Below are 13,113 nucleotides of genomic sequence, written 5' to 3'. Positions count from 1 at the left end.
AAATTACTACAAGGTAGACGCCCAGGTTAAGTGACATTAAACAGCCGTCAGATTGAAACTCCATCATAACTAGTTGTCTAACTATAGGGCTTGGCAAGGACTTCGTACTTTTTAGAATGCATGATTCACATTGCGAAGGAGGACGGTTCAACAATGATATTAACAAGATGCAAGGTCAAACGTTCACAATGCGAAGGTACATGGTTCATATTGCGAAGAAGCAAGGTGCAACGTTGACATCAAGCATGATCAATGGTGTACATTGACAAGATCGAACGTGAACATTAACAAGTTGGAACATTAACATTAAGAAGGAACAACTTCCAAAATGCGATATTAAGCCACGTGCGACGTGCATATTGCGAAGGTACAAAGTCAATATTAAGAAGTTACAAGGTTCACATTAAAAAGGTCAATATTAAAATGACGTTCCAGGGCCACCGTACACGTGCACCCGTACAACCCCAAAGGACTCAGCACACAAGTTGGCGAAATGTACACTACTGCGCAACTTGCGCATGCGTGTTTAGGCTAAATTTCCCTCTGCGGAGAAGCTAGCACGCTGGAGAAGTGAGACCGTGACACCGGGTGCTAGCGCAGCATACTTCGCGCATGTACTCCGTCGTGGCGGTCACGTGAATGTTGGCATATATTTTTCATTGGGTAGTGTTGACACATATTTTTGGACGAAATGTTGACACGTATTTTAGGTGAACTTTGTCGCAGGATGGGTTGACACATATATTTGTCAACAAGTAGTAGGTAGTTTTGGCAATGTTGACATGTAATTTCTAGTTAATTAATCAGAACAAATATTTTTTTTAAATGTTGACATATTTTTTTAAAATGTTGACATATATTTTTTAAATGTTGACATAAGTTTTTGAAATGTTGACATATATTTTTTAAAAATGTTGACATATATTTTTAAATGTTGACATACGTTTTTGAAATGTTGACATATTGTTTACAATGTTGACATATTTTTTAAAATGTTGACATAATTTTTTTTAAAATGTTGACATATATTTTTTAAAATGTTGACATATATTTTTTGAATGTTGACATAAGTTTTTGAAATGTTGACATATATTTTTTAAAATGTTGACATATATTTTTTAAATGTTGACATACGTTTTTGAAATGTTGACATATATTTTTGAAATGTTGACATACATTTTTGAAATGTTGACATATTGTTTACAATGTTGACATATTTTTTAAAATGTTGACATATTTTTTACAATGTTGACATACTTTTCAAAAAAGTTGTGATGTATTTTATAATGTTGGCAGTTGCCGTGCAGGGTTGATTAAATTCCGTTTTGGCGTGCCATATTGGGGTCTATGGAAGTTTATTTACTGATCTGCAACCTTAGGTTTTCTCGCTTAGCGCTCGCATTACTTCTGATCAAGGTATCCCCTCACACATTTGAGAAGCGATTTGCACCCTTGTTTGGAAGGAGATCTGTCCAGGTTCAAAACAGGCTATTCTGTCCCCAGGTCAGATTGTCCTGGTTTTGCAAGGAGAGTATGTCCGCCGGACAGTTTCCTCCAGGAAATAGTGTCCCCTTAGCTTTAGGATTTTCTGTCCCCTACCTCAACGGAGAATTTTTACTCAGGATTCAAATAACATATACTGATTTCAAGCACAGCCAGGTACCAGACTATTCCTAATATGCATATACGTGCAAGTTGTTTGAACGTGGAGATGATCCAACCAGGCTGAGAGAACAGGTACTGTGATTCCTTTCATAAGAATTCTTAAGTGAATCAAATTGCAAATTCTTAAATGCACATTGGCCCTCCATGTGTATTTGATCTCACGAGTGTGAATATATGAAATATCCTTCAGTCATGTACCATTTCTGGCAATAAAATGATCGATCAGACACTATACATATTGACAAAAAAATGGTGACACTGGGAAGACGAAGTGCGATATTTAAGAAATTTATGACAATTACCCATGAAAATACCCTATTAACATACACAAAATAATTTCTACTGCTTATTTTGATTACGTTTTGAGGAATTTTATCTTGAATAATAGGTTATTCCTACTGAACATACTGTATTGGCAGGGGAGGATCCAGGAATTTTTGCGGGTGGGGGGGGGGGGGGTTCATCAGCAAATAAATTCTGAAATGTAAACAGGTTTTTTTTTCTCCGGACACTTGGCTTCCGTAAAATCAATAGGGGGTGGAGGTTGGGGTGGGGGGCTCTACCCTGCTTTCAATGGGGGCGCTGTTCAAATACGACGATCATCAACACTTTATAACATAACAGTGTACAAATACCTCCGCTGGATCTGATTGAATTTTGTGCACAGGCGGAAATTTTTTCAAGTATAACTGTCATATTTTTTTGAGTGTCAGAGCAGGGGAAGAGGGGGGGGGGGGTTTCACATTATTTTAAAGGTATTTCTATGCCAAAAAATAAATAAATAAGTTAGAGCTGGGGGGGATTTTGACCCCCTAACACCCCCCCCCCTAGATCCGCGCCTGATTGGAGAATTTAATGCATCTCGCTTGTTAATTAATTGTATACCGCTAAATGTACACGTTTGAACAATCACCAATGTAACATGAAACGTCAGTAAACCTCCACCTATTTAAGGCTATATACAACAGATCTGATATATCCCAAAACTGTATACCGTCTTAATCAAACTTCGTACTTCAAACTAAATACCTGTATACAATAGCCTCTCGGCGGTGAAAAAATGTCAAAGTTTGGGGTATGATGGAGACTGAGATCTGGCACCGGTAACCAGCCGAAAAGTTGTCTGTACTAATTTGGCTGCCACGCTCGGTGATCATAGACCTTACGCGTAACAGCCATCTTAGTGGGTAATGCCGTTGTTTTGCTAAGATATGCATCAGTGAAACTTCTGTGCATTAATTGTTACTGAATTATAGCAACAAAAGATGCCCTCCAAGCTGGTGGCTATACGCTAAGGTCTGTTCTCGAAGGTAAACGGCTGGAAACTTAAGCGTGCGTGTGATCTGCTGAAATGTTACCTTTGTTCCGCCTATAAGTATTTTTAGCAGACTGTATTATCAAACTGAGACCAGAATTACTTAAAATATCCAGAAGTAATGATTAATTTATTGCTGTTCTCGGTAGACCCATAAGAGTATAAAACATTCTAAGCGAAACCGCCTAAGGAAAAACCCATAACCTTCACCAAAATGCAGGAAATTAAAGTTGAATACAAGAACAGCTAAGTATACGTAGTAATGTTTTGTATCTCAACGGTTGTTTAAAAGCTTTTGTCCTTCCAACTGGGCCTATCGTGCACAAAATGGTGACAGTGGCCCAAAATTATGAATGGCTCTAAACTAAGTTCTAATTATGGCTGCCAGGTTTTCAAAATGCTGTGCATTTATTGTATGCAAATCAGTGACGCCGGGAGTCTTGGAGACAACCGCTTGATCGCAACTTCACGTGATCACTAATTATGTACAATTACATGAATATTTCAAGAGGCCCAAGTCGTTGGTGTTTGGTCAGTTAGTAGCCCGTTGGTGCCTTTCCTCCAGGCCATTTGATCGGCTCATGAACTTTGATGGCTCCAGTAGCCTCGTCGAAGGTACCAATAACCTAAAAGGACCCAAAAAAACCCCCAAAACTGGTCATAAAATCTTTATGTTTACTTATACGTGTATTTAATTAATGTTATTCAGCATTCATCCGGGACTGTCAACTAAAGTACTGTGACATACTTCAAGTAGGTGGAAGATGTGGAAGTAATGCGTTTAAACGCGTAGAGGAATGCTATCCAATCAAAACGTACATTACGAGCACATTATCGTAAATGTTGGTTCAGTACTTCTGTCTAAACTTATTCTTTTTGGTGAGGTTTGCGGTTTTTGTCGAAGTCAATTGAGCGTGATACGCCGTCTGATAAGGTTTGTGCACAAAACCCCCGTGCGCTTGGGGTTTGTTCAGAATTACTAGGCTGCCAACTTTTACGGCAATGTATTAGTAATGTATTAGGCCATCAGCCTGGGGTTTGGTTAGTATCAAATCAGGGCATACATGATTATAATGAGCATGCGCAAGGTATACCGCCCCTAGAGTGGTAACAAGCATTTTGATGGACATTTTGAAAAAAAGGGTGATAACACCTAAAAAGCTGCCACCGCTGCAATGCTATCACATATTTTCCAACTCCGAAGGTGTATACCTTGCCAAAAATCGCTATGACGATTATTCCCCTCATTTGATACCGCTGGCCAAAATTTTGGACCGAGGCTGATGGCCTATATATTGAACCAGGTAGGGACTAAAAACACATGCCGCGTTCCCGGGATGGACTGGAACAACAAATTTCAAAGGATGTCCCTGAAGTCTTTGATCATGTTTGTTATATAAAACAAAACAAGGCAAGCCTAGAAAAGCTGGTCCCGAGTGCACATAATTCTATTCAGGTGACATAACATGCTAAAGGAAATTCAAAGAATAAGTTTTAGTGGTACGGTGATAGATATCACTCAACAAGTGACAGTCAGTAAGTGAGATAGGTAATCAGTCCAATTCACAAGTCACTGTCAGTAAGTGAGATAAGTTACAAGTCCAATTCACAAGTCACTGTCAGTAAGTGAGATAGGTAACCAGTGCAATTCACAAGTGACGGTCAGCAAGGAAGATAGGTAGGCCTAAACAGTGCAATTCACAAGTGACAGTCGGTATGTAAGATTGGTAACCAGTTAAGTGACAGTCAGTAAGTGAGATAGGTAACCAGTCAAATTCATAAGTGACGGTCAGTAAGTAAGATAGGTAACCAGTCCAATTCACAAGTGACAGTTATAGTAAGAGAGATAGGTAACCAGTCTAACTTACAAGTCACACTCAGTAAGTGAGATACGTATTAAGTACGATACATGTAGGTAGCCAGTCCGATTCGAAACCAGGTAGGTCGGTCGATCGGTTGGTCGTCCGGTCGGTCGGTCGGTCGGTCGGCCAGTCAGTCAGGTAGATACAAAGGAAACACAGACAGGCCAGTCTGGGAACAGCCCAACAAATCGGTTTGTCATACAAAGATACTTCAAACTTACATCGAATGTTCCCTTGTTGGTGTCTGTCATATCCAGTAGTTCACACACTTCAAGGCGATCCCCATTAGCGCCGATACGAATTTGCCCAGTTACACCTGCATTGCGATAACGGCAAATCAGAGGAGGATATATTATACATATATCTTAACATTCACAAAAAGTCTGGGGTGAGAGTCTAATGATTAACTGCAATCTACTGATGTATGTAACCAAACCAAAGTAGGCTTTCCAAGTGTACCGGAACTGTATTTGGTTTAGTTGCTGATCATTCAGTTTGGTAAATTATTTTTGCTCAGTCAGTCACAGGACCGTGGGTGAACCTCAATATTTAAATCTACCTTGATAAAAAAGATACCAAACATTTATGCACTATTAAAACAACCACAATAACCTATTTATTTGAACATATTTTGTATTTAGATTGTAATTTTTCACCAATGCAAAAGTTTTTGAGTTTTGAATGTGACATCGAACGAAAACAATCGGCCCAAGTTTAGTTATGGAATTCGTTACTTTAAAATGTACGATTTATATGCGGTACCATTTAATGTTGTAATATGAATGCCCGGAAGGTGTACACTAGGGAGCAGTCCCATAGAATTGTGCACTGATAAAAACAAACAAAAACTTTCCAGTGGAGATATTAGAAAATACTCCCCCTGCCAAAACTTATGAGCTATACCTTTTCCAGCCTTAAGAATTATTTAAGCATTTTGTGACACTGAAATTTGTTCTATAAATGGAAGTTAAAACATCAGAAACATACTAAAATGTCTCCATAATGACCAACGTCTCCCTGATAACAAACATAGACTACACGAAGTCTTCCTAAGGTACCAACTATAATCCAAATCGTTTAGGAACAAGGAAATTATACATCTTCTACTTAATTCGACTTTACAATTCTAGCAGTAAGAAAAATCGATCGTCGGCTCATCTGCCCACAGTCGATCGATAAATACATATACCTTGGAATGTTCTGTCCCACATTTTCTTTGTCACTGCTCGTCCATCCCTTACGTCGCCACCCTCGGCCACGATTTCATTGATCACATCGGCGTAAATCAGAACAGCATCGTGGGTCGCAGCAGCATACAGATTTTCCTTGAAAAATAAGTTAATTTGCAAAGTATGATTTGCTTTATATAATGATCAGTATCATGATCAGTATTATGATAATGATCAGTATATCGATTGGGACATTTAACTGATATATGGATATAAGTTGGCCACAAAACAGAACTTAATTATGCGTGTGCCATCTTCTTTGTAAAATATATAATTTAGTTTCCAGTGAAAAATCCAAGACATGGAACCTTTTTTTGAAAAAGAGTGCATGTCTGCTGCCACCAAGAGTTCACTATACTGTTACAGAGTGCTCCCTGAACGGCTAAGTTCCGCTACCTGAGAGTCAAACAGCCTATACCAATGCATGGGGAAAGATGATACCAAGATCGCATGATTCGGTCCAGTATTTATTTGTTCTTGAGCCTTTTGTGAAACAAAGTCGGGGTCATTTTGTCCCAGAAAGTCACTAAACCGCGCCCACGAATTACTCATTGATGAAGGGATTAATTGTTATGTAATAATACCCACATGAAAGACGTGTGTTTCACAAAATAGGCCCTGCAGCAAAAACTTCTTGACCAAATCGGGATATCGTAATATCATATTTCTTCTTAAAAGATTCTCCATACATTGGTAAAGGGGGTTTTAGTCTCAGAGTAGTGGAAGCATGCCGCTCCGTTTTGTTTCGGGCCATCCTGCATAGACCCACAAGTAAAAGTTCCACATACCCCACTGCCTTCACGTCCGTATAAGCTCAGTTGGCGATCTTTCAACTCACTCTGGAACGCATGGTACACGGGAATATCAGGAACATGGTACCGCATCATCAACAACGCCTTCAGTGCTTCAACTGTCTCCGCATCGTTGTTTTCGAACTGAAAGACGTTCAGATAGAATTAACGGAGTGACGTTATTGTACCTGTATAAAACTTAGCGGTTACACCATGGTACATCCCGTGGTAAATTGCCAACGGTATACCAATAACTGTGGTACCATGGTATGACCATGGTGCCTAGCCATGGTTTTCTGATGTTTATACTGTAGCAAAACCGTAGTTTGTAGTCGAGTATACCACGGTATTCTTACAGTCTAATATGTTTGTATGGACTGCCACGAGGGCCAATATTAAGCGGTGGTTGGCAACAGACCTTTAATTGTTTTCGAATTCCCTTCTTTTGTTGTCCGTTATCCTATTGAAATATCAAACTGTATGGCGTTTCCCTTATGGAGCAGATATATTTTTAAAGACTTCGTTATGGGGTCTATTGTTCTATTGTGTTTTCTACCCCATAAACAACTCTGTACATGTACACACACAGCTCCGGTTGTTTATGGTGTAAATCGAGGATTTTGTACTGTTCCTCTCTCTCCTTTTCCTTTGTTTATACTCTAACTTTTTGGCAATAGCTCTCATTGGTTTCGTACAAGTTTTCCAACCGAAGAGTCCTCTATTTGGTTCTTGTCCTCAATTCATCGATGATGTTGCACGTATGTGCCCTCGATTTACACCATACACAAGCGCAGACAACACTCTACATCAAACTAGCTTGACATTTTTACAATGTAGCACTTGCCAAGGAAGGCATCCGTCGGTTCAAATAATAATGATGATTCGGTTAACATTTTTATCCATTTTGTTTAAAAAAAATAACTAACCTGGCTGCTCGTCTGCCATGGCGAGTACTCGAACGGGATCCAGTTTAGAAACACATGCGAGCCCCGAGTGAGACCCAGATGATGAGCTCGGACCATTATGTCACGTACCGGGGAGGTACTAATGAAGATAACTACATGTACATGTAGAAAAAAAGGAACACCCAATTCGGAGATGAATATCATCAGAATGCTTTTTTTCTGTTTTTGTTTTCCATTCAACATTGTATCTTGACAAACAAGAGACTAGGTCTGCCTGTATAGCAGAGCTTAACTCTAAAGTCTCAGTTTATGCCATTATTAAACCAGTGTGTCATAGTGAGTCAGTGTCATTGGGTGATTGAGTCAGTAAGTCAGTCAGTCAATCGGCAAGGGAAAATGGTGCTTCGGTGAGTCAATCAGTATTTCAGTCAATACGTCAATATGCGTCAAACAGCGTCATTAATTGAGTGAGTCGGTCAATCAATCGATCAGTGTGTGAAAAATAGGCCAATGTCAGCCTTTTCTGGCCGGGCAAAAAACGTACAAACCGTGCGTCATATCGCAGTGTAGTTTTTCACTTTTTTTTTTTAAAAATTTTTATTTTATTTTATTTTATTTGTTTTTTTTTTGGGGGGGGGGGGGTGGGTTCTGCAAGATTTATGTCTTCGCATATACCCATACACCAAATCAATTTTGTTGTTTGAATTCATATACCTCGGGTGTACCTGCCCATTATACTTGTTATGGAGTGGCATAATGCGGCCACCGTATCCCTGTTGTACGATGTGATTATATTACGGGCTATTAATAAACCACTTTCAGTAAATGCTACACTCGAGTCCTGTCTTATTAAGAGCGTGGTGTCAGAAACTAGCTGAATCCACCACCGTTTCCGCAAAGGCCCGGCCAACTCCTCAGCAATCTTTCGTCCTTTCTTCCTTGTAAGCGCAGCATTATGTACGAGGATCAATGCACTGTGTTTTGCGCATGGGTCTAAGCAAGAAGTGCATGTACATGGACAGATGTGCAAGTAAAAAGGTCGTTGTGATGACTACTTCAGTGAATGATCCCTCAGCGCAATTAAAGCTTGAAGGCGTTGAGGGATTTGTACTTCGCTGTGTCTACCGCAAGGCTGTTCCAGTCCCGGATGGTACGTGGGAACAAGGAGTTCGTGTATACTGAAGAGTTGCTGCGTGTTTAGTGGTGTGCTTAAATTTGTATCCTTGTGGAGACACGCACACAATAGGAAACAAAACATTGTAAAGGTCTCCACAAGGCAATTTCTATAGATGAATAGGTCTCCACAAGGTTTTCACGAAATAGATATATGGATTTTACTCAAAAACAAGGAATTTCCAAGGTGGGTTGATTTGTCGCAAATGGAAGGGTTTTAGAAAAGGGATATTTAGTCCGAATTTCAGCCAAGGAAATTAATTCTGGTTAAAATAAGAGCATTTTGAAACTTCACTTTCAGAATTGAAAACTTTACTACACGAGAACAAAGAAATGTCTCCACAAGGATACAAATTTGAGTCTCCACAAGGATACAAATTTGAGCAAAAAATTGATACAAAAATGCCCTTTTTTCAACGGGTTTACCCCCCCCCCCCAATAATTTGTAAAGAGTGCCCTTTTTTCTGAACAAGTGCCCTTTTGAAAAAGAGGTGGTGCCCTTTTTAGTGGCATCTGCCGTTTTGGTTGCCTTTTTCAGAATTTCGCAAATGTATCGCCCTGAAAAGCACCATATATTGGCCTTTTGTGTGCATAATTGTCGGTTTTGAACAGCGCCCCCATCGACAGATGGTACCTGCCCCCCCCCCCCTTTTTTTTTTTTGGTTTTACGGAGACCAAGTGTCTGGAGAAAAAACCTGTCTACATTTCACAACGGATGTGCAAGTGCCCTTTTCAAAAAATGTTAACCCCCCCCCCAATAAAAATGACCGTGCTACGCCCCCCCCCCGACCCTTGTAAGATGTTGGGGACATCACCAGGCATCCGTCGGCAGTACAGACTGATCCTGTCAAACACGGTAGGCTGTGTCAGCGAACGATGAAGACTGTGCATTTCACGCGGAATTTCCGGCATAATTGACAACGTCAATTGAACAACAGACTATACATACATGTATACAATGCACGCTGAGAAAGTTGGCAAGCAATTATAGACCGTGGTATAGATAGAGTGCTTAGAGGCAGGCTGGTTTATATAAATGTAGGATGGCAAAAGCATCCCTGCCCGTCCGCTGCGTGAGTCAATACAATTTACTGTATCACGACCGTACTGCCAAAAGCCTCCCTGATCTAGTTATCAGACAGCACGTTCGCGCCAAAACTCGATCCAACGTAGAAGCTAGGGTCCCCGTGGACAACCGCAGCTATATCGTCGAAGTCGGTAGCAAAATAATGCTGCAGACGCAACCTATACACCTCAGAGTCGGGAGAACGCAAAATCACCTCCAACACCAGTCACATGTGAGTATCACCTCGGCTCACACCACAAAATAGCTAGCACCGAGCTAGCCAGTCCGAGTGCCGCCTGTCCAGTCGCTATTAGGCACAAGATGTGCCTCCCACTCCCACAGACAAACCTTCAGGACTGATCACTAACGCTACCACCAGCAGATTCTGTCGAGTTCCCAGACCGATTAAAGAGACTCATTAAAAAATAAATCTGACTTTCGGTTGCTCATTGATAAAGCCTAAGAACATAGGCCAACACTGGTTTAGAAAGACTACTCACCTGCACTATACTTGTTAAGGTTTGTTACTTGTTAAAGCTGTTTAAAGCTTAAATTGTTTCTAATATAAGCTGTGTTAAAGGTTAACAGCTGTTTTAGATCTGTTCTAGTGTTAAAGCGTTCTTTGCTGAATTGTTTCTAAAAGTTAAGTATTAACGATTACCTATGTAACAGACCACAATTAGGCGATAGTTCAACAGCAACAACAATTCGCACCGACTGCTCCTTGTCTTAAGGAAGGGGGTGTTATGGATTGGCATTATGCGGCCACCATATCCTTTAATTTTACGATGTGATTAGGGGCTATTAATAAACCACTTTAAGTGAATAGGCTACACTTGAGTCATGCCGTACTCACCCTTAGAGACGGAAGCAACTTTCTCCAGAGCTTTATCCAAAGTGTCAAATTGATCAGCGTACACCTCGACCACGGTTATTCCATTTCTCTCCAGGCCTGCGAACACGGCGTCTGGGAGAACGTAGCGGTAGTACACAATATCTATCGGCAGTCCGCGGAGTATGGCACAGCTGGTCAAACCGAGATGACGAAGCACGGCAGTCATGAACTGCACCATGAGCTCCACGCACGGACCCGTGCGAGTCAGGGTCGGGAACCGCGTCTTGTTATCCAGGAGCGTGGAAGTGGCTGCCCCGGCCAAGACCGGAAGATTCCAGTAGGCGGCCATGTCAGCTACAGCAGCCATATCGGGGCTAACAGCCGGCCCCAGGAAGGCATCCACGCCGTCATCGTGGTACATCGAAGATGCCAGGGCCCCAGTAGATCGCACTGGGCGTGTACAACATTCATTAGTGCTTACGTGCGTCATGCTGAAGTTCTTGTACACACCCCTTTCCAGACGTTTTGCGACGGTTTCGAAGGCGATCTGAGCCGCCGGCAAAAGGTAGTACTTGCTTACCAAGGGCTCCTTCTCAAAACTCGACAGGTGTAGCATGCCTACGTTTACATTGACAGTAGCATGGACCACTGTGCACAGGAGTAGGCCTAACGGCGCGAAAACGATACTGGCGTACATTGCGACCAATATGCCTCTACTACGAAAATAGACTGTAATGCAGAATAACCCAGTAAGCCCAAGCTTTATGGCAATCGTGCCAAGGGTAGTCTATACTACCCTATCTCCTTGTATAGGCGGTATAGTGGAGCTGCTTAGGTCCATTTTTGGCCCAAATCGTGCACTTTGTGGTAAAAGCATGAAATTTGGCAGGTGGGGTCCCAATGGGCTAGAATTCATTTTAAGATCGGGACCCATCCTGGATCTTGCCCATTTTGGGGGCGGAGCTTGATTTTTTTTAAAAGGGGGTGCAAACAATACAAACTCATGAAAACTGTATTTAACATCCATTTTCCCTGTTTTTCTATGGTTTGAAATAAACTTAGACATAAAATATAACATTCTAGCTTTCGAACACCAGTTAATGTCCACCCATTTTGGTAGGCGTGGCCTAAATGTACAAAAGAGGCGGTATATATTAGCAGTTTGGGTTTAATATAGAAAATATTATTCGGTTTGGTAGTAAAATCCTGAAAATTGGCAGGTCTAGTTAAAATGGGCTGAAAATAATTTTAAGAGGTGAACACATCTTGGATCTTGCACAATTTTGGGGGGCGGAGCTTGATTTTTCAAAAAAGGGGAGTGCAAAAAATAAAAAACTCAGAAAAACTGTATTTAACATCCATTTTCCTTTGTTCTTCATGCTTGAAATAAACTTAGACATGAGAAATAACTTTATGAGAAATAACACGTTAAAATTGTGCAGCAGCAGGATTCCAGTCGAACCAGTGAGTTTGGTGGTTTGAGACATCATCTTACATTGAAAGACATCATCTTACATTGCCGACGCGCATGGCTATGGGGACGCGCGCGCATACCAGAAACCAGAGCCTTTTTTGGCCTAATAATCGTTTTCTTCGTTTTGTATGAATAAAAAGGAGTAAATGCTTCAGATTTCAAATATGCACTTGTCATTTACAAGGCTGGGTTGGGGCAACCTTGAAATTATAAAGCAAAATAATTCTGCGCAAAAACTACTGCATTTATTAAAGTTCATAAAGTACAAATGATACCATATGTTTGTATGAATAAAGCATGGCATATGCTTTTTCTACCACTTTCGAAGCATTTACTCGCATCAGTATGAATGAAAATTAAGCAAACACTTTTACTAAAAACCATTTGCTCTTGAGTAAATGGCCTGCAAAATGTAAAGCTTTACATGTTTATAAGTTTGCAGAAAATAAAACTATCATAACCGAAACGGAAAGCGGCACCGGGGAGGGTCACGTGCTGGAGGACAGATACAAAAAAAGCGCATCAAACGCGACGAACGCAATGTCGTTTACGCGCTCAATGCGCTGTGCATCGGCACCCATGGTCTACATGTGGATTGGATTTTCAGTCCCTACCTGATTCCGTGGGTTTTCCCCAGACTATTCTTCTGGGGTTTTCCTCCCACCTCTAAAACTGTAATTTCTTCTCATTGTCTTCTCTCTTCGTTTTTTTTTCGGGGTTTGCGAGCTACAGTGCCTGGGGCATGCACTTTTGAGGATCCTTGGTTTCATTACCAGAAAAAAATTATTTATCGTTTAC

At 40.9% G+C, this 13,113-nt stretch overlaps 1 protein-coding gene across 1 annotated transcript; it reads right to left on the bottom strand.

Moving 5' to 3' along the window:
* Positions 1-2,166: 2,166 nt before the first annotated feature.
* Positions 2,167-11,633, bottom strand: LOC119736284 (atrial natriuretic peptide receptor 3-like). The gene is made up of 6 exons (XM_038210330.1): positions 10,863-11,633; positions 7,789-7,919; positions 6,860-7,006; positions 6,032-6,167; positions 5,064-5,158; positions 2,167-3,606 (listed from the first exon to the last, which is right to left on the bottom strand). The coding sequence occupies exons 1-6, from the start codon at positions 11,536-11,538 to the stop codon at positions 3,517-3,519; spliced, it is 1,275 nt and encodes a 424-aa protein (XP_038066258.1). The 5' UTR covers positions 11,539-11,633; the 3' UTR covers positions 2,167-3,516.
* Between the last annotated feature and the right edge of the window lie 1,480 nt (positions 11,634-13,113).

Source organism: Patiria miniata, unplaced genomic scaffold, assembly GCF_015706575.1.
Source record: "Patiria miniata isolate m_02_andy unplaced genomic scaffold, ASM1570657v1 HiC_scaffold_29, whole genome shotgun sequence".
Taxonomy (NCBI): domain Eukaryota; kingdom Metazoa; phylum Echinodermata; class Asteroidea; order Valvatida; family Asterinidae; genus Patiria; species Patiria miniata.
This window is presented reverse-complemented; position numbering and strand designations above follow the sequence as displayed.

What these genes read in the sequence shown, in the direction of transcription:
- LOC119736284 (XM_038210330.1), bottom strand. Translation starts at nt 11,538, where the DNA reads ATGTACGCCAGTATCGTTTTCGCGCCGTTAGGCCTACTCCTGTGCACA. An exon ending in CATGGCAGACGAGCAGCCAG is followed by an intron (nt 7,007 to 7,788) that starts GTTAGTTATTTT and finishes AACGTCTTTCAG; the next exon opens with TTCGAAAACAACGATGCGGA. An exon ending in CCAACAAGGGAACATTCGAT is followed by an intron (nt 3,607 to 5,063) that starts GTAAGTTTGAAG and finishes GGGTCCTTTTAG; the next exon opens with GTTATTGGTACCTTCGACGA.